This window comes from Rosa rugosa, chromosome 6, assembly GCF_958449725.1.
Source record: "Rosa rugosa chromosome 6, drRosRugo1.1, whole genome shotgun sequence".
NCBI classification, from domain to species: domain Eukaryota; kingdom Viridiplantae; phylum Streptophyta; class Magnoliopsida; order Rosales; family Rosaceae; genus Rosa; species Rosa rugosa.
In genome coordinates this window covers 26,866,879-26,887,862 of record NC_084825.1, presented here as the reverse complement: position 1 = coordinate 26,887,862, position 20,984 = coordinate 26,866,879, and the positions used below count along the sequence as shown (strand labels likewise).

Genomic DNA, 20,984 nt, shown 5'->3' with positions numbered 1-20,984 from the left:
GGAAGATGGTGAACCGGTGGAATATTTGCTGCGAGTTGTATGGAGCTTCCGGTGGCCGGTTCGGTGGGTTTCCGGCCGGTTTTTGGGGTGGGGCCGCCGGTTCTGGATTCCTGGGATCGAGTTCTTCAATGTGTGAGGTGGAGGCAGAAAAGGCTTCAAGGTTTTTAGCTTCTTGAATCAGGGTTTGACTATTTGTTGCAGGGTTAGGGCTTCGTGCTGATAACGTGTTGTAGAGAAACTGAAATTGAGAGGAATTTGCTGTGTGTTCTCATTGATAATAGGGGTCTCTTTATATAGAGGATTACAATGCATAGAATCTCAATCATACAAGGAAAGTAATCTTACATTGAATAGGAATCTAGATCCTTCTAATGTAACCCTATTACCACTAGGTTAAGTAACCTAGAGTTTTGGCCAAACACATAAAAGAGATTTCCTTATACGAATCTATTTATATAAAATCCTGAAAATTTTTACAAATCTATTGAAAAGTCTTTACAAATTAATAAACTCATAAAATCTATTAAAATCTATCACTTAAAAAAAATCCACTAAAATCCAACTACAATACATCCCCCTAAAATTTATTGAAGTTTAATTATACCTCCCACCCAGCCCTAGCCGCATCGTGTTTGAAAGAAAAATTAAAAACCTCTCTCGGGCTCTCTCCCCCTCCCTCCCCTCCATGAAACCCCTCTCTCTCGTGAAACCTCTCTTTAGCCTCTTCAGTGTGCTTCGATGTCCTTAACCTCTTCACTCGGCGTTGGCAACACAATCAAGATTAGTTTCTGCACCTCTTGCTCTTACAAGTAATTCTCTAATTGCTGGGTTCTTCTATTTGGTTTCTTGAGTTTCTGCTCATTGATACACAAGTGTTTGTGTTTGTACCTAGGTTTCGGTTCCTTTAGATTGTTCATCTTTCTCTGGGATTTAGGGTTTGTGAGTACTGAATTTCCGATTCAGAGTTCTGCATCTGCTTATACTGGGTTTGTTTTAGTAATCAAATTTCAAATTTTACTTCATTGATTTCTGCATCTGCCTTGTGATTTGTGTACAGTGAGTCGAAAAGATGGAGGGGAAAAGTGTGCGAGAGGAGCACAGACAGAAGAGGACTCCCTCGTCCGACAAGCCTTAATCAATGGGCATTGCCGCTAAATCATGGAGGGAGGAATATGCCCCTGAAACAGATAACCATCCTCTCTCAAATCCTTATCCTTTCAATTTGATGTTTCAAACATCAATTGGTCCATCTGGTTCGAGCACTGGGTGAGCATTTGAACCATTAAAGAAGTTTAGAGCTAGCTGTTTCTTTTTCCTTCAAATATTTATATATTACATCATACTTGCAGTTTCTTTCGCCCAGAAACTGCACAAGGCATATTTGTGAATTTTATGGACATTTACTTTGACAATGGGTACAAGCTGCCTTTTGCTGTTGCTCAAGTTGGCCAGGCCTTTGGAAACGAGGTCATAATTTTCTGTTTTATATATATATATATTTGTTTTTATCTATTATTACTTTTTATTTATTTATGTTTTTGTTAAGAGATAAGAAGGGATTTGGTGGGGTTTGTTTGATGGGGTGGTGGATGGGGTTTCTGGAGAAAGGAAGAGAGGAGGAGACGGGAAGGAAAGAGAAGAAGAAAAGGAAAGATGAAAAAAAAGAAAAAGAAAGAAGAAAACAGGAGGAGAAGACAACGTATAGAGGAGAAGCAGAAAGAAAAAGGTCGCGAGAGGAAAGGAGATAGAGGGAAGAAAGAGAGTGAAGGGGGGAAGGAAGAACAAGTCCAGAGGAAGAAAAAAAAAAGAGAGAGAGAAAGAAGAACCAGAGCAAGAGCGAGAGAGAGAGAGAGTTGGAGAGTCTGGGCTTTTACCAAAGGCTGCGAATTGGGTATTTCTGGATTTGAAGGGAGAAGCTTGAGGGTTTAGATTGATTTTCAGTAGCAAAGGTGAAGATTTGAGAGTTTGGTTTCTACTTGTGATCAAATTTGTAGAAAGGCAAAAGGGGGGAAATTTTCTGAAGTGGAGGATTTTGCTTTGGGTTGTTTACTGTCTTTGTTTACCTTGCCTTACTGTGAGTGACTTCTCTACTTTGCTAGCTGTTTTATTTTCATTATGTCCACTGCCTTGCTGCTGTTAACATGGAATGTGAGAGTTTGGTTTTGATAAACAGTTATGTTGGGTGTTTGATGTTATGTGAACTTACCGAGGTTATATTGTATTGGTACTTGTTGTTTGTGCCCTATATCAATTGAACGGTTTGGTTTTGGTTTCGGTATAATGATTGTTCTCTTGGGTTTATTACTAGCTTTTGAAACCAGTCTCGAACTTCTATTGAAAACCAAATTTTGTAACTATCTTTTAAGTTTATGTTAACAATTTTCTTTCGGGTGGGTTAATTGTTCAATTTATATGGGCACTACCAGCATCAACATGGTATAAATATATGGGAGGATCATACCAAGTTAATTGTAGAATTAAGAAACTGATTATTTCATATGAATTCTTGGGTATCTTGCAAAAATTTCAGTGGTAGATTTAGAGTTTTGTTTGGGGATTATATATGTTGAGTTAAAAATCATCTGTCTTCTTCCTCTGCCCCTTGCTAGTGAAACTACTCATTCTAGATAACATCTTATGATATAGTATGGATTAAAGTATCTATATGGTGGTTAAACAAAATGGAGCCTCGAGTAAAGAGCAGAGAGCCATGAGGTTGCTTCTTCTCATAGTGCTCCATGCATTGACTGCCTTGGCATTTCAGAGAGAGAGTTTGGTTCCATTTTTTCCTAAATATTGTATTGGCATACAAGTAAGTTGATAACTCTGCTACCGTGCTATTATAGCCTGGGTTATTGTGCATTTTCGGTTCTTGTGGAAGTGTTTATTATTGCTTTGATGACACATTTCTCTGAAAATCTTGTTTGGTATAGTCATGTTAGTTATTGCAGGAGAGTAATCGATGTGTCAGGTAGTTATAAAGGTTCCAGATTTAAGCCCAGAAAGTACTGTAATGCTTATATATAACAATGCTGCAGGAACAAGTTAACATATTTTCAGAGTTTCACAATTAGAGTAATGTATCTAAATATTTTTAAATAATAAAATCTTCAAAACAAGCAAATGGAATCTGTACATTTACTTATATGCCAGTGAGGGTCGTTTACTTGTTATAAGGGTCTATTTCTATTGGGTGTTTGGGACTGAATGCAATGTATGAATTTGTTTGACTCCGCTGAAATTTCTTGACCCATGGGCTTACAGGCACAAATGTCCTGCCTGTTACAAGCAATATAAGAAGAAAGAACATCTCATTGAGCACAAGAAGGTTGCTTTCCACTCAGCTCATGATCCTATTTGTGGAGTGTGCAGAAAGCCCTGCAAATCTTTTGAGTCATTGAGGGGTCATCTTACTGGTGAGATGTAATTGCAAGTTCATTTTAGCTGATAAGATCATTAGGTAGCTTTCATGTTTCATTGTTTGAAACTGCTTCTTATTTGATTTCTCTTTTGTGGCTCCTATTATGGATCTTGATTGATTGAGGGTAGTGCTTATTGGCTTATTCTAAATAGCTTTTCATTTCTCAGTGTTTTCGTAGCTCCAGGTCTTCTATTGCTTTGCATGTCATATAAACCGCTTCTAATTTATGTATTACACTATGACAGAACAAATGGAGGACTCTAATTTATGTCTTCTCTTGGTTTCATATGTCTATTTAATGTCTATTTACTTAGCCAAAGCTTGCTATACACCTTTCAACTTATAGTTAATTAGTATGCCTATTTGATGTCTACTGCATTGGTGGCATGGAAACTTGTTCACAGTTTGTAAGTGAATAATATTAGTTGTGGATCACAATTCTGGTTTCTTATCCTTTTTCTGGGTTTTATCTTTTGCAGGTGTGCTCCCAAGGTATTTCAACTCAGAATGGTCAGTGGCCAAATTTCACTTGCAGGAAGGTCTGCAGCATATTGTTGCCTTCGGCAAGCGGAAGAATACCATCATGATCATTGGCATGGATGGAAGGTACCTAAAATTGCTTGCTGGTTTCCTCACTTTTTTTTATGTCTTGATTTGTGATTTCGATTTTGTAACAAGAATACAATGAATCACTTGAAGTTTGTTTCAATGTTTATAAAATTGTATATGCTGAATCAATTGAAGTTTGTTTGATGTATCAAAGTGGCTTATTCCATGTTATTTTGGCATCTTATAGCAGAAAATGATGCAAAAAATGAAGAGGCTGATATTGAGGAGCTCATCAAAGCAGTTGCAGATCAGGTGGCAAAGTAATTGTCAATGGAACAGCAGTTGGAATGATATCTAGGAATATGGTTTTATATCAGCTTTTGATTCAAGTGTAGCTAGCTAGGAATGATTTCTTGTTTGGTACATTATCTAGTTACTTGAATGTATGGATGTTTGAAAAGTGGTAATTGAATGATATGGATTAGAGTATTGTTTTCGTGGTAACTACTATCCAATATTCAGTCATACAACACAATACAAAACAATGTGTTGTATGACTGCAAAAGAGTTCAAAATTAAGGCTTCTCCTACAGCAGTCATTGGCTGTTAGCTAATTTGATTACAATATTCACACTTAGCTGTGATGTAGCTGTTGTGTGAACTAACAACCAACAACAAAAGAAACAAAATTTTGTCGTGTGAGATTGATAACACACAACAGAAATAAAATTGTCTCTATTGTCTGAATGCAATAACAAACAAGGGAGATAATTTCACTTTGGTTGTCTGTTACTTATCTCAGACAACAAAGAATGAGTTATATCTGTTGTGTGTTTTGAGTCTCAGACAACAAAGAAAGAGTTATAGCTGTTGTGTGTTATGAATCTCAGACAACAATTAATGAGTTATAGTTGTTGTGTGTTATGTGTCTCAGACAACAAAGAGAGAATTATAGCTGTTGTATGAGAGAATTATAGCTGTTGTGTGTTATTGATCTCATACAACAAAGAATGAATCATAGCTGTTGTGTGTTATGTGTCTCAGACAACAAAGAGAGAATCATAGTTGTTGTGTGTTATTGATCTCAAACAGCAAAGAATGAATCATAGCTGTTGTGTCTTATGAATCTCACACAACAAAGAAACAATTATAGCTGTTGTGTGTTATGAATCTTAGACGACAGCAGAAATTATTTTCTGTTGTCTGAATGGCTCGACACATCCCTGCGCATGCCATGGCAGGCACCTGCTGTGCAGAATTCACACAACTGAAAAATAGCTATTCTGTTGAGCCAACTACTATCAGACAACGGTGAAATTACCGTTGTGTGATTTTTCAATCACACAACACCGACTTAGATAACGGTGGACTTCTTCACCAGACAACAGAAATCCACCGTTGTCTGATGAACTTTTTGTAGTAGTGCAAAGTCGCGAGCGCGAGCAAATTGGGTTGATATAGCCCATGCAATTAAGGTGGACGTGGAACAAGGGGAAGCATGCAATCATGCTTGATGGTGGTCAAAGAGGAATATATATATATATATATATATATATATATATATATATATATATATATATATATATATATGTATGGTGGCTCATGCATGGTTCAATTAAGGAAGGTTCCCCATGCAATTAAACATGGCAACGTGTTGTGCTTCTCTACCTATATTCAAGAGACTCATGCAATTAAGTACTATATATGGTGGGCCATCATTCGCTACCAATGGTATGCAAGCGATCAAGTCTTCCATGCAATTAAGGTTTCATAGAAGTGGAGCAGTATGAGTAAGTTGCAATAATCTTTGATTGCAATAAATAAGGGATGGTATAATTGCATGCCGCTAGCTACAGAGTCCTCGCGAAGATATATTTGCAATTAAGATATGAGCATATCCTACCGTATTCAAGAAGATTACGTCCAGGACTCCAGAAGGTAATTAACCTTGCCTAGAAGATTGCTACGACAAAGTTAATCTCTTATCGCCTATGATGGTTATCAAAACTATTAAGAGTTTTGATTTGATTCAAGGCCAATAATTGTGGCCTAAAATAAAGTATTTTGTTCCTATTTAGCCTATATATAGAGGCTAAAGCGATACAACAAGACACAACTCTCAAACTAATCTCTACGATTACCCAAGTCTCCCCGGAGCAACCTCTCTTACCGGTGACCACGCTCCAGTCCCAGTCTCTTCAAGAGACGACTGTCAGCGCCACCAAACCAACCCGGCGACCGTACTTCCAGTCCCAGTCTCCCCAGGAGCCGACTGCCTGTACCACTGCCACCGATACTATTTCAACCCAGGGAAGCAAGGGTAACGCCCTCGCAACCCATCGAAGCTAAATATACGCTTTAGCAAACCCGTGTTTTCTCCTACTTCTCAGTGATTGCTCTGCTTAACCTACAACGTTAAGTATCGATTCGGTGAATGCAAACAGACCACAATCAAAGCCATTACCCGTAAGGCAAGAAGTCCTTTTCCGGAAGGCTGAGAAAAGAACCTTGTGACGAGGTTGGTGCTCTCCTCGTCCACATCGTTTGATTCAGAATTCAGATCAAGGGACTCCCCGACGACTGCACCCCATGGTGCTGGCACGCCTGCGCACACGCTCAAAAGAGACAGTTTGCACGGCAACTGGTTTTGGAGCCAAACACTACCAACTTTATAACAAAGATTGATCGAGCAGTAGTACTAAAAGATAGAAGATTGCTCCAATTATCTTTTTTTTTTATAATTTTTTATTAGGGTTTTTGTCCATTTACCCTATTTCTAGAGATTTTTTTCTCACTTACCCCGTTAAGTTTTTTTAATTCCCGCTTATCCAAAATTCTCTAAGGAGGACTTCCCTAATACCCCATTAAGATTTTTTTTTTTGTTTTTTTTTTTAATACCATTTTACCCTCACCTTTGTTACTTAGAGAGAGAGAGAGAAAGAGAGAAACCATAGGAGACTTCACCGGAGCCCGGTCATCGGCCTCCGGATTCCGGTCACCGGTCGTCGGAATCCGGCCAACTTTTGCCGGAATCCGATCACCGGCCGCCGCCCAACGGATTTTTCTGAAAACCTCACCAGAAAGGTTTATTGTCCCCAATAGACGTCTATTGCTCTCCAATAGACGTCTATTGCTCTCCAATAGACGTCTATTGCCCCCCCCCCCCCCCCAATAGAGAGCCAATAGACATATATTGCCCCCCAATAGACGTCTATTGCCCCCCAATAGAACTGTCGGTTACCGGAATGAGAACTAATCTTCCTAAAATTAGACAAATAAAACTTTCATCAGAGAAAAAAAAATTACATCAATTCAAAACGTCTATTGCCCCCCAATATACATCTATATCCCTCCAATAGACCCTTAACAGACCTCTATTGCCCCCCAGTAGACCATTATTGCCCCTAAATATGAATATTAATGGATATTAATACTCAATTTCTTTTTTGTCCTATATAACAAATATGAATATTAATAAACGTGCAATATTTGACCCAAAGAATAGTTATGTAATCTCTGCAACTTATACCAAATTATGTCTGTTATAACAAAACAAAACAAAAAAAAATGTTTTAAGTCCAAAAAAATTAGCATGTAGAAATATCTCATAAAATCCAAACTCACATTATAGCTAAATGACCCATTCCTACCATATTGTAGATACACATGCACCACTCAGCAATTGATACTCCAATCCATGTCGTTTTCTTCATAATGACATTGAATCCTCTGATGTTATTTGGTTGGTGCACCCAACACTAAATTAAATAGTGTTCCAATTTCTCTATTTCTCACTCACTGGGATTCATAAAGATGTATGATAATAAGGGATGAGATCTGGCCTTCATTCTCTTGGAGATGGGTAAAGGGGAGGAGAGGCAAACTGTAAAGAAGAGAAAATTAAAGAGAGTAGAAGTGGGCAGCTGATGATTCGATTCGATTCTCCTTGCCCGGATCTGAGATAGGCGGGAACTCCGGCGACGGGTTTGAGTCGGCGGTAGAGACAAAGCAGAGTAGCCACGTCACGCAGTGAGCGACGGTGAGAGGATTTCTGAGGAAGCCAATTGAGGCGGCGGTGGTGGTTGAGGTTGACTCCAGTGCCGGACGCCTTAACTGACAAGAATCGTATGACTTCAAATCGGAGGGATGTGAGAGAGGAGAGAGAGAGAAAGAGAAAGGTGTCTCATGGCAGTGGCTGGAGTTTATTAATAAGGTTTAGGGTAAAATTGTCATTTCAGTTTAAATTGGGTTAGTGGAAATAAAAATATGTTGTTGGGGTAAGTGGGATAATTCTGGCCAATTTTGGCCTTTTTATTAAGCATTCGGATTAGATATAGAACAATTACATTAACTTTCCTGTATAATGCATGAGTCATATCTTAGATGATTTGCAACATTTACTAAAGAGACTGATAGTAAGTACCCAAAAAAAAAAAAATTTCCAGTAAATGTATAACTGAGCCTATAATACTATCCTGGAATTTTGCAGAAATTTGCCTCAGTATTGTAGGCTCAGTTATACACTATCTTGGAATTTCCAGGATAGTGTATAACTGAGCCTACAATACTGAGGCAAATTTCTCAAAATTCATTTTGTGAAAATACTCAGTTATTAAAAAGCGAAGCTGTGAAAATAATCACTGTAAAAATAATCAAAACCCAATTCGATAAAAAGTCGGGGTTTACATAATTTTTTCTCTCTCGAAGCAAACCCTAACAAAAAATAGGTTTTTTCTTTTCCGGTTCCATCTCGCTGCTCATCCTGTGGATCCCGCCTGCGGCAAGCCTCCGGCTTCGTCGTTGTGTGGTGAGTGCGCCGGACGGGAATTTTTGATGCTATTGCTTAGGTGGTCTGGAGAGGTTGCCGCTTAATGCTTTGGTAGGTTTGTTGGGGTGGCGGGGTTCTGATTTGAAGCCTTCGATGCGCGGCAGTGGTGATGTACAGAGGTGGAGCTTGGGCGGTTGATGGTCGTGGCGGTAGTGGTCGTGGCGTTGATGGCCATGGTGACGTGGGTGTGGCGAAGGTCATGGCAGCGTGGTGCAGGAGATGTGGTCGTGGTGATGGTCGTGGCCGCGGGGTACCGGTGACGTGGTGGTGGCGTTGATGATTGTGGCGGCGTGCTGGTGGCGGCCTCGATTGATGGCGGGGAAGCCTGTTGTACATGCTGCAAGAGCGTGAAGGAGGGGGAGAGGTGGACTGGGTGCTCATCAACTTGCTAGGCTTTGGGCTGCTTTTTGGGCTTTCTATTAGGCTAGGGTTTTGCTCTCAGCCCATTGCTATGTTTTACTAAATTACAAATAAGTTCCTTGTATTAGGAACACTCTATGTACTTTTCATACAGAATGATCGGTAATTCTACACATCTAGGTGCAAAGTTTTTTGGTGTACCGCAATTGAGCGCATTGGCACCGGGACCTTTGTCTGCTATTATTCTTAGTTTAGAATTATGTTATTCTGCTAGGCTCCTGCAAAAGGAGTGGAATTGTTTCAAATGTAATGACACATATCCCTCTGATAGGAACTTTGTATTGGGTCATTCTAACCTGTGTTTGCTATGAATGAATTCATTACTTTAAAAAAAAAATCACTGTAAAAATAATCAGTTAACCGTTTGGTAAACTTTTATTTTGTTTAAGGGTGGTATGATTAAACCCTATATTTTGGCATCTTTCTTGTTTATAGAATAATTACTTCCGCCATTATATAAGCAAAGAATGAGTTCTTTTTTTTGTTTTTTTTCCGTCTGAAAGAATGTGTTCAATCTCTACAAAAAAAAAAAAAAAAGACAGATCTTAATCGACAAACCTTAAAATATATACAACCATCAAAAATTACACAATCATTAAATTAAGAGCAAGCATAATTAGATCAACAAGAGACTTTGTAAGTTACAAAGCCATTGGGAGCAAATTAGAACAAAAAGCTTATATATTCTAAGATCGGAATGGAACTGAGCCAGGAGGAAAAGTGAAGGAAGAAGATGAAATTAAGATGAAGGGGATATCAAGAAATTGGGAAGGTCGTGTACTGAAAACAAGAAAAAATAACCAAATAATAACAAAGGGTGTTTAATTTGATCACAGAGAAGAAGTAGAGAAGGACGAAGCGTGAGGGGGGTTCTAACTTCTAAAGTATTGTATTTGGTGAGGGCTTCTAACTCACAGCTCTGCATGCTGTTGGAAATCTCGGTAAAAAGCAGGCCTTTACCTGCTTCTTCAAATCGCTGTAAAGTGGTAAACGGACCTGAATTTTTTTATACCGCACCTTTTTATTGTTTTACCAAACTTGATGTTAAATAAACGTGCTTTATATAACAGAAAACGCGCGACCAAATGGAGCCTAAATTCTAAATACATTGATGAGCCAAAATTGAAAGTTTAATGTCTTACCGTCCATCTAAATGCTCTTTAAATATTCGGCGTTTGGCATTAAAAAGTAATAGTAAATGAGCTTTTAAGATTATTTGCTGATGTGTCAATATGATAGCCCTTGGATATTACATCGATGGTCTAGAATTGAAGTCAAGGATAAACAAGGAGAGGATCTTGATCAATCCAATTAATTATTGACATTTTGTTCTTATAATTTCGCAGAATTAGTACATGTCACTGTATTTGCTTTTTATTGAATAGATATATTTTTCTTGACAAATGAAATAGAGACTTTTTGATAAACAAGCCGCTTTACTTTTTACGTTGAAACAAGTGGGTCGACCACTTGCCTATTAGAGCAACTCCAACAGATTCCTTATATTTACACTTTAGAAAAAAATAAGCCTCTTTTGCTCCAACAGATTCCCTATAACTATCTCTATTTTAGGGAAAGTGAGGAAAGAGAAAACCAAATTCCCTATATTTACAGCAAACTCTAAAATTTTAAGGAAGAATATGGAGATTTTAGAGATTGTTGTAAAATAGGGAATCTGTTGGAGTTGGAGCAGAAAAAGAGGCTAAAGCTTTGACTTTTACTTCCCTATAATACAGAAATTATAGGGAAGCTGTTGGAGTTGCTCTTAAATTAAACTAGGTTTGTCCCAGTTTACGATAGGTGAGGTGAGGAATCATGCAAATAACACTTTGCCCTTCACATCCTTATAACCTGAATGGTCATATGGAACTAGACCTTACATGTGTTCCCATCATATCATGGATTTCTAGGTGCATGTGTAACAGAAATTCTATAAAAAGGAATTATTGATATCGGTTACTGATCAATTAGGTGAGGAGTCATGCAAATAACACTTTGCCTTTCACATCCTTATAACCTGAATGTCATCTGGAACTAAACCTTACATGTATTCCCGTCATATATATCATGGATTTCCAGGTGCATGCGTAACAGAAATTCTATAGAAATGAATTATATTCTAACAAAACTCATTAGCCTGTAGAATTAGGAACTTGTATTAGAAACAAATAACAATACAGCAGAAACTATGAAACAGAAATAGCTCTATAAATCCCACATGCACGCAGGATGGAGGAGCAGAACTAAGACCTCATTTGGTTCACAGAATTGAGGACTCAGGAAATGAAAGTTACTTTCCTTTGTTTGGTACCCACAAATTCCCGAAATACTTTCCTGACAGAGGAGAAAGTATGGGGGAAAATCATTCCACTCAGATCCCATGGGATTGATTTTCCCTTCCCATTTCCCAGCATTTATTACAAAATTTTTGGACAACAATACCCTCTCTTGCATAAAAAATGGGTGTACTTTTGAATTTTTATGATGTTGTTTTTATTTTAAAATACAAGGGTATTATTGAAACATTGATATATTTTTACTTTCCTTTCCTGCACCAACCAAACATCGAAAGGAAAATCAAATGGTCTTTCCTGAATATTTTCCCTGCTTTACCAAACAGAGAAAAGGAAACATGACAGGAACATTAGTTTCCCTTCCCCATAGGAAAGACAAGCGGATTGATTTCCATTTCGTGAATCAAACGAGGCCTAAAAAACAAGCTAAGTAGGAGCAGGGCCATAGCACGTAGAGTTGAACTCCAATACAATGAAATTACTCAATTCTTCATAAACCTATAAATAATAATAGAAAATTACACACAAGTGTCATTTTAAAATTTTAATTAGCTATAAGGCCACCTAATCTTTTTTGTACACATAAGGCCACTTATAGCTTCGAATTATCTCATTTCTGACTATTTTACCCTTCCACCTCCAGCCCATCTCTCTCTATCTCCATCTCTCTATGGCGATGACCCTCTTTCTCTCCCTCTCTGGCGAAATCTTCTCTCTCCCCGTCAGATCCGTCTTCTTTTCCTCGTTCTGGTTTTCTCGGGTTTTCTTCAATTTGAGCCGTCCGGCGAGGGATCTCGTAGCTTCGAATGGTGTCGAAGCGATGGAAAATCAAACAATGAAGCACTGAGGTGATTGGCCGGGCCAAGGAAGCAGGTGCAGCTCTCTGAGGCGAAGTAGGCCGGAGTCGGAGCTGAGTTCGGATCGCCGCAATAACATTTGAATTCGACAGCTCATGGAGGTCCGATTGGCCAGGCCGGGGAAGCAGATCCAGTTGTCGGAGTCGAAGCAGGCTGGAGTATAACCGTCGATACAAGCAGGAGCCGGAGCTTTTCTTGTCTAACCTCTTCGCATATCCGGTCTGAAATTCTGGTGGTCAAAGGCTGCTGAGAGCCACGGCAGCTCTTCGCGACTCCCTGGCTTCGATCCACTCCAGATTACAAGAAACTATCCACTGCCATAGTCCGTTCTTTTCACTTTAACTCTTTGCTTTGTCTTCTCCAGAGTCAGAGTTTTTGCTTATTAATTGAGACTGTATTATTGATTGGTTGTGAAATTAGGGTTTTCAAATTGGGGGATTGTGTAAATACCAATAGATTTGAATTTTGTTTGGTTTGAATTAGGGAAAATCAGGGAGGCTAAAGCTAAATTAGCGAGGAGCAGACGAGAAATTTTTTTCTTCATCTTCCATGAGTTTCCGGTGAAGAAAGGCCCTGAGGGGATGACAGAGATGGAAAAGAAATGATTGAGTTGGGCTTGAGGAGTGCTTTGACCTCTTGACAGATCAATAATGAAACACTCCGATTTCCTTTTACTTTATGATTATATAAGTTGCTCTTTTGTTGAATCTGGATTATTGACTAGATATGTCGATAGGAATGCTGTTGCTCTTTACAACTGTTATGAATGGCTATTTAACCAAGTGATAGTAGCTTTCTATTTTCTTATGCTCGTATATTTTCAAATTGATGTTAATAGTTTTTGTTTTCATTTTGATAGATTTCATGTTAGTAGCTCTTTATAACTGTTATATTGGTTTTTCAACAAGGTGATAGTAGTTTTCTATGTCTCTATTTGTATCTTTTTAAGCTGATGTTAATAGTTTTTGTTATAATGGTTTTTTAGCACATTGACAGTAGGTTTCTACATCTATTGTAATAGATTTTCACAACTATGATAGTAGATTTTTAAAACTATAGAAGTAGCTTTTTATTTTCATAGCTTTGTTAGACTTTGAGAATAGCTTTCTCAGTTTATGGGAGTAGCTTTTTTTCTACTTGGTAGTAGCTTTTGGTTTTTGTGAGAGTAGGTTTTGGTGTTGGTTAGTGTAGTTTTTGTTTTGCTTGATAGTACCTTTTGGTGATGGTGAAAGTAGCTTTTGTTACTGGTGATGGTGACAGTAGCCATTTGTTGCTAGTGAGAGTATATTTTTGTGTCCGTAACAGTAGCTTTTGTTAATAATGTTAGTAGCTTTTGATTTTTGGGAGCGTATCTTTTATTGGTAACAATAGCTTTTGTTATTGGTGATAGTAGCTTTTGTGACCTCGCCGAACGTTGCCGGAAATCTCATTAGAGTAGTTTTTGTTGCTAGCCACAGTAGCTTTTGGTGTTAGTGACAGTAGATTTTGTGGTCGCTGGAGTTTGCCGGAAGTTGGCCGGAGTTGACCGGAGACCTCGCCGGAGAGGAGAGAGAGAATGGTTGTTGACTTTTTACTCTAATGTCATTTACGTAAATATGTTGGTTTTTATATCCAAAATATAACACCATTTTAAATCTAGTGGCCTTAAGAGGGAAAAAATTGGACGGTGGCCTTATGGCTAAAAAAACATTTAAAAATGCACTTATATGTAACAAACCTATAAATAGTAATTATTTGAACCCCATTACAATTCTTCTCTGTTTTGATTATAAAATAAATAAATTAAAAAAAAAAAACTATTTTTCTTTGTGGCCAGTATTAAAGTATAATATATATCTTTAGGTACACACACACATTCTTTTTCTTTTTCAAACTCTCGGTTAAGGTATGGTCTTTAATGCAGTGGCTTACTAAATAATTTAGAATTTGATCAATCCTTCTTGTTTTTTTAGATTAAAGTTGTTTTTTTTTTTTTGGCAAGACGTACGTTTAACTTCTTTTTTTTTTTTTTTTTTTTTTGTAAGTTGGTTTAGAAAATAAATGATTCTAACAATAACACTGTTATTGAATCAAACCCAAACCCATAGGGTGGGTGCCAATATACTTATCTAAAGTCAGAATAGGCCGCTACATACCCTTCCGCTGCCATCTACAGACAGACAAGAAGATAGTGGTAGTACCCACAATGGTACATAGAAATAGACTCACTCATTAGTGGTAGCGGAAATCCTCCTTTGATACTACTCTAGAGGCGCTAGAGATACTTAGAGTGCACAAAAAGTGCATTAGCTTCCTAAAAGGAAATTATTGTAAAAGACTACACTTAAACATAGTTTATGGACTAGGGCAAAAACCCCAGCCCAAAACTCGAAGCCCAAGAGGGCATCCACCAAAGAAAAACCACGCAAGGTCCATCAAGCCTGGTTTGGGCCAGTCCACCATCGTCATTCCCTCCCCCCGCTGTACGTACCAGTCGGGCCAGGCTCCGTTGACCCACGACTTGCATCACCACGACCTGCAACGCCACAATCCATGCCGCCACGGCCACTTACCATCCACGACCCAAATCGCCACGAGTAACGCCGCCACAAGCCGGTGCCACCACGGAATACCCATCCCCGATCCAGATCCTCACATCCTACACAGCCATAGATTCGACTCATGGAGCTGTCGGCTAAGAACCATCAGCAGGGATCGATCGCCGGACCTGTACCGCACAACCACCACCTCGCACCAACCCAGCCAAAAAACCAACCTGATAAAGCCCTGTGCGAAACCTCCCTTGACAGATGTAATAACTTGGAAATTCGTTATTAATTCCTAAATGCTTTGGGAGTTATTAAAGTGTTCGATAACACGATTTCGTGGTTCAAGGGTAGAGCGGAAATTATTTCGAACAATTATTCGCTCGAAATGCTTCGTCTCAAGGGTTGACTTTTTATACGTTAGGATTCTGTGAAAACTTCCTTCATGAAAGTTGTAGAGCGCGTCGATACAAGTCCGTGGACATACGGAATGCGAGAATCGGAGTTCATATGATGACGTTATGGCAATCGGAAAAAGTTTCCATTTTTGGATATATAGGAAAACTCTGAAAAAAAAATATCAGAAAATTCCAAAGTTTCCAAAAATGGAAACTCTTTTGTCTCCTCTCTCCCGACCCCAGTTCCGCCAGCCACCTTTGCCGGCTTCGTTCTCCGTCGTCCGACCACTATAGGCAGAGATTCTTGTCCCTATCTCTTCGCCTCACTCCCATCTACAACCCTGTGAAGTTTCACGACGTGGGTAGGCCCGTGCATGACGCAGCAAGGCCGGGAAGTTTGGCAGCGACGCTGCAAATCGCTTTGGTCGGAGTTCACGTTTCTGGCCACCATAGCCGGTGATTCTTGGGGGCTTTTGGAGCTCAGAGGATGTAGAAGGCTTCTCCCAATGTAGCTTGCAACGATTCGACTCGTGGTGATCGAATTTTGGAGATTAGGAATCTAGGGTTCTTCGGGTTTCAAACATTGCGAGGTAAATTCCGGCAAAATGACTTTGATTCTGACGTTATGCTAGTTATAAATATTGTTAGGCTTGTTGAGAAGAAGATCTTTTGCTTTGGAAGTTTTGTCAAATTTTGACTTTGAGCCGGCGTCGGCGCCGCCACTGTGGTGGTAGTCTCCGACCACTTCCGGCCACCCCAGGAACAGTTTATGTTCCTCTTTTTATTTTAAACATCGATAAGATCATTTCCATATATAGTTTGTCATTTTTGGAAATCGTATGAGCAAGTTATAAATTTTCAAAGTTTAAGGGTTTTCAGTTCGATCGGTTTTCGATCCGAGAGGATTTGGCTGTCCGATCGACTTGTAATTTTGATAGATTGAATGTATAAGTATTCTGGAGACCTTGGGTGGTCTCGGATGAAGTTTCACCTCGATTGGCATTACGTTTGAGATTTTAGTGCAAATAGGGGTTTGACACTCAATTGTTTTCGATTCGTGTACTAAGTTGTGTCGTACATTCCTAAGGTGATTGACAGAGACTAGTCAATACCATATCCATGCTGTAAGAGAAAACGCAGCGGGATTTTGAGGTGAGTAAATCTCACGTGATTCATTTACGAACTGAGTTATTTAATAGTCGGAATTGATTGATAATTGTAAATCGTTTTCGAAAATAAAGATTTGTATAAAATAATATGAACTCGATCGACTACGGTTCACAAGGCTACGGCTCACAGGTAAAAAAATGAATTTAAGTATAAAATGAATTTCTTGATTTTAATACGTATGAACTATAGTTGGTATTAGTAGGCATTCTAGAGTGCATGAATACGTGTATATATATATATATATATATATATATATATATATATATATATATATATATATATATATATATAGGCCTGTTCTAGGGCGGACGTCCGCACTGCCCTAAAAGTGCGGACGTCAATGCTTTTACAGTAATCAGGAGCCGACGGCGGCGCGAATCTTGCCAGATGGAGGCCAGAGGCATCCCAGATTGCTTCTGGGCAGCGATCGAGGTCGAAGGTTCTGGGCAGCGACTGCAAACTGGTAGTCAGCGAGTCCACCAGCAAGAAAAAGGTCAAGATCGACCCCTGGCCTCCGTTCGGCAAGTCCCTCCGCGTCGTCGCCGCTTGAACGGAGCAGAAGCATCAACGTCTGCACTTTTGGGGCAGTGCAGATGTCCGCCTCTGATCCTCTCTCTCTCTCTCTATATATATAGACACACACATATCTTTTTTTTTTTTATGAATTATATATGTAAAATGAAAAAAAAAAAAAAAGAAGCCAAAATATTGAAAAAAAGAAAGAAAAATAAAACCAATTTTTATTTTTTATTTTTTATTTTTTAGAAGAAAGTCAAAATAATTTAGAGCCATTAGATTTGGAATGATAAGATGGTCGTTTTACTCAAGAATTACATGGCATGATTTGACAAACAAGTAATGTGTGTAGCTGACATGACATGACATCTAGGATTGAGGCCACAAATCTTAGGCCTCATTGAGGTCCTATATCATTGCCCAAATGATGATATATTGTCAATAAAATCAATTCTAGAATAATACAAAAAAACTACTTACGGTCGTGAAGTGTGTGTGTGTGTGTGTATGGATCCTTTTTTAAGAGATCTCTTGTGGGACCCACTTTTCGATCATATTTCGTCATCTCAACCGTTCCGTTTTTAGGTTTTAATGTATAGATCACTTATACAAATTTTCAGCTAAATTGATTATCTTTAAGGTATCGAACTTGATTAAATCAATGGACAAACCGAATATGTCCAACTTGAACCATTCATGTTTATAATTGTAAATCACAGTTATGAATGCCTTAATAATTATCAATTTGGCTGAAAATTTGCAGAGGTGATATACTCATATAGACCTAAACACTGAACGGTTGAGATGTGGATATGTGATCGAAAAGAGAGTCTAATAAGCGATCCCTAAAATTAGCCAAAAAAAGGGATCTTATATATAGCCGTTCGAGAGCGGACGTCGCTGCTCCGGCCTCGATTGGGTGAAGCAATATATATATATATATATATATATATATATATATATTTACGTGAAATATATGGAGGATGTGACATTGGGTGAAGCAATAATGATATTATTTGGATTATTACATTTTGAGCGTTTACACTTCGTGGCGATACATTATATCATGAATGTTTGACTATATTGTGTGGAGAATACTCGAGTTTTGGTGTAACATTTTGAGTCGCGTGAGACTTTTTAAATGTTTTCGGATCTACGGATCTAGTGTCACAGTGGTGACTGAGGCAAGTATATCGGGAACCACGCCTTTGGTCGGGTGAGTGGTTGCGATCAGTTAGAGCTTTAGTCTGTCTGTCATTGCACTGCATGGGGGTGACGCGTGGGGTTACTTGAGGCCTATTAGTACACGTGTTTTTGAAAGAGAGTTTCGGGTGGTTGCTTTCTTTTGTTGTCCAAGAGGGACATGAGTTTCATATTATGTTGTCAGTTGGATTAATATGATTTTATCACTTAGTGATATATTGGGAGTTAGGAGTTGATGGGTGATCATCCACTATCGACTTTAGTTTGGAGTTGATGGGTGATCATTGACTTTAGTGTGAGTTTTTTGTCTTCTTCATTGATTTTCCTTTTCATTCTAGTAGTTGATTTTAAATGTAATCTCCTGAACTAAACTATATGCAGGGATTACCGGTTTTCATTAGAATGATTTGATTTGTCACTGTTGTGACATGTGTATTCCTTAAAAAGAAAAGAAAAGGATTTTGTTGTTGGAAATAATCACTTGTTGATTTATTGTTCTCGAGTCGAAAAGATGTTATTTTTGTGGTTATTTAGGTTTACTCGTACAAATTTCAAAAGCTTACCGGGTTTGTTGTTTCAACCCGGTGCACTATTCCATGGTGTAGGGTTTATTGTGCAGGTTAGAATATCGAGCGATCGTCATCGGAGATGAGGTTTGGTTGCGGTTGTAGCTTGGATGTTGAATTGTACGTTAGTTTTATTCTTCTGCTGTGTAGTGAGTGTGTTTACTTATTGAATTGTCGATCAGTTTAATTTGTAATCTGTTTGTACATTAATATGTGATTAATATGTGACTCTAAAGAACGAGTCCGTATTTGATGTTGGTGAGCTCGGTTTATTTTATCGCTTAATTTAAATGAAGAATTTTCTATGTGTTTTCTTGTGCTTGTTAAGTTTCGTGTTTCGGATTTGAATTTATTTATTCAAAATTCGGGGCGTGACAGTTTGGTATCAAAGCGTAAGGTACATATTTGGTGACAATCAGTACTACTCGAGTGGTGGCCCGTCTGCAGCGGATCCCCGTCATATACTCTTCGATATTGATATAGTCATTGGGTATGTGGGGGTGTTAGGTGTCGTCTAGAACGTTAAGTCGTTAGAGCATAGGAGCTTTGTGTAGCTTATTTTGAGTTTTAGTCCTTGAGGAATGGGAACCTCTAGATTGAACTCGATCTGGTTGACATAAGAGATTTTGTTACGGAAGTGTATCCTTCTTATATTAGGGTCTTGGGTAATACAGTTCTTGTATATGACTTATTCTTTTGTTTAAGTTTTATATAAGTGTTAACCAAGTGTTGTTATGCTCCGTAGGTGATGGACCCTCAGAGAGGCAGGGCTAGGGGTAGAGACATGGTTACCTCTCAAGCGGATGGGAATGAGGTGGTACAACCTGTTCTGCCTGTTGTTGAGGCAGTTGATGCTACTCACCTAACAAGGCTGACTAAGGAGGTCATTAGACAGGATTTTTGGCCTCAACCTCGGTGTCATGCCATATCACTTACAAACATCACCTATTTGCCAAAGGGTGTGGCTATTGCCACCCTATTAACTACTTTGTTCACCCTACATTCTCTTTTCACCCTATATATATTTTTTTAATTACAAGTTTACTTTGTTAATCCATTTGCAGTATCTAAAATACCATTTTTCAATATACCATTTGCAGTATCAAACACCCTTCATGCACATTTTCTTGCATAGCTAATTTCTATCACGACTCAGAATTAAAGAAACCCACTTTCCTTTAATATTAGAAACAACCTCCAATTGTATACTCATTCATAGAGGCATTATATCAAACACCCTTCATGCACATTTCCTAAAAGAGCTAATTTCCATCACGACTCAAAATTAAAGAAACCCACTTTCCTTCAATATTAGCAAGTGGGCAACACTCTGAATCAGGAATTTGGTTCCAACTTTCAAGTAAACATCTTTATCAACAAAACCCAAAGTACCATAGATAACTAAGCAAAGCACATTTTTTCTTCAATATTAGCAACAACCTCTAGTGTATACTCATTCATATAGGCATTATATCAATCACCCTTCACGCATATTTCCTAACACAGCTAATTTCCATCACGACTCATAATTAAAGAAACTCATTTTCCTTCAATATTAGCAACAACCTCAAGTTGTATACTCATTCATAGAGGCATTATTTCAAACACCTTTCATGGCTTTCAAGCACATTTCCTAGGAGAGCCAATTTCCATCAGGACTCAGAATTAAAGAAACCCACTTTCCTTCAATATTAGCAAGTGGGCACCCTTTGAATCAAGAATTTGGTACCAACTTTCAAGTAAACGTGCAGCTTTATCAACAAAACCCAAAGTAGCCATAAATAACTAAGCAAAGCACAATAAAATTTGACTGCAAAATGAGGCAAAACTTTAAGTTGTAATGGAAGTAGTTAGAAAGAGAACAAGAACCTACATAATGGGTGTCATCGTAAGGTATAACCAAACTGCACTTAAACCCATAACGGGGTCCAATATACATACCGAAAATGCGCGGATTCCAAAGCAGTAATAAATGAAAAAATGGTCAATTCGATAGCAAGTGATTAATTTCAGAGTGAAAGTGATAGTGAAGAGACAACGCCCATGTGTAATATCATTAATAAACTGAATTGGTAGAGTTCTAGATTCCATTATTTCAAAATTTCTCGAGAATTTATATATATATATATATATACACACATTTTTAGACGAATTATATATATATAATTTTTTTTGAATGAATTATATATATATATATATATATATATATATATATATATATATTTACGTGAAATATA

The 20,984-nt window shown here is 38.2% G+C and overlaps 1 protein-coding gene across 7 annotated transcripts; it reads left to right on the top strand.

Annotated features, from left to right (window-relative positions):
- Positions 1-647: 647 nt before the first annotated feature.
- LOC133718509 (uncharacterized) lies at positions 648-4,474 on the top strand. Of its 7 annotated transcripts, none has more exons than XM_062145365.1 (6): positions 649-809; positions 1,058-1,266; positions 1,350-1,467; positions 3,265-3,416; positions 3,901-4,027; positions 4,218-4,474. In XM_062145365.1, exons 3-6 carry the CDS (start codon positions 1,412-1,414, stop codon positions 4,225-4,227), a joined length of 345 nt encoding a protein of 114 aa, XP_062001349.1. In that variant the 5' UTR covers positions 649-809; positions 1,058-1,266; positions 1,350-1,411; the 3' UTR covers positions 4,228-4,474. The 7 variants fall into 7 exon arrangements, 5 of the variants coding, with proteins under 5 accessions (XP_062001348.1, XP_062001345.1, XP_062001349.1 ...); XM_062145363.1 differs by lacking the exon at positions 1,350-1,467 and adding an exon at positions 893-939 and having other exon boundaries at positions 651-809; XM_062145364.1 differs by lacking the exon at positions 1,350-1,467 and having other exon boundaries at positions 648-809; positions 4,221-4,474.
- Positions 4,475-20,984: the final 16,510 nt, after the last annotated feature.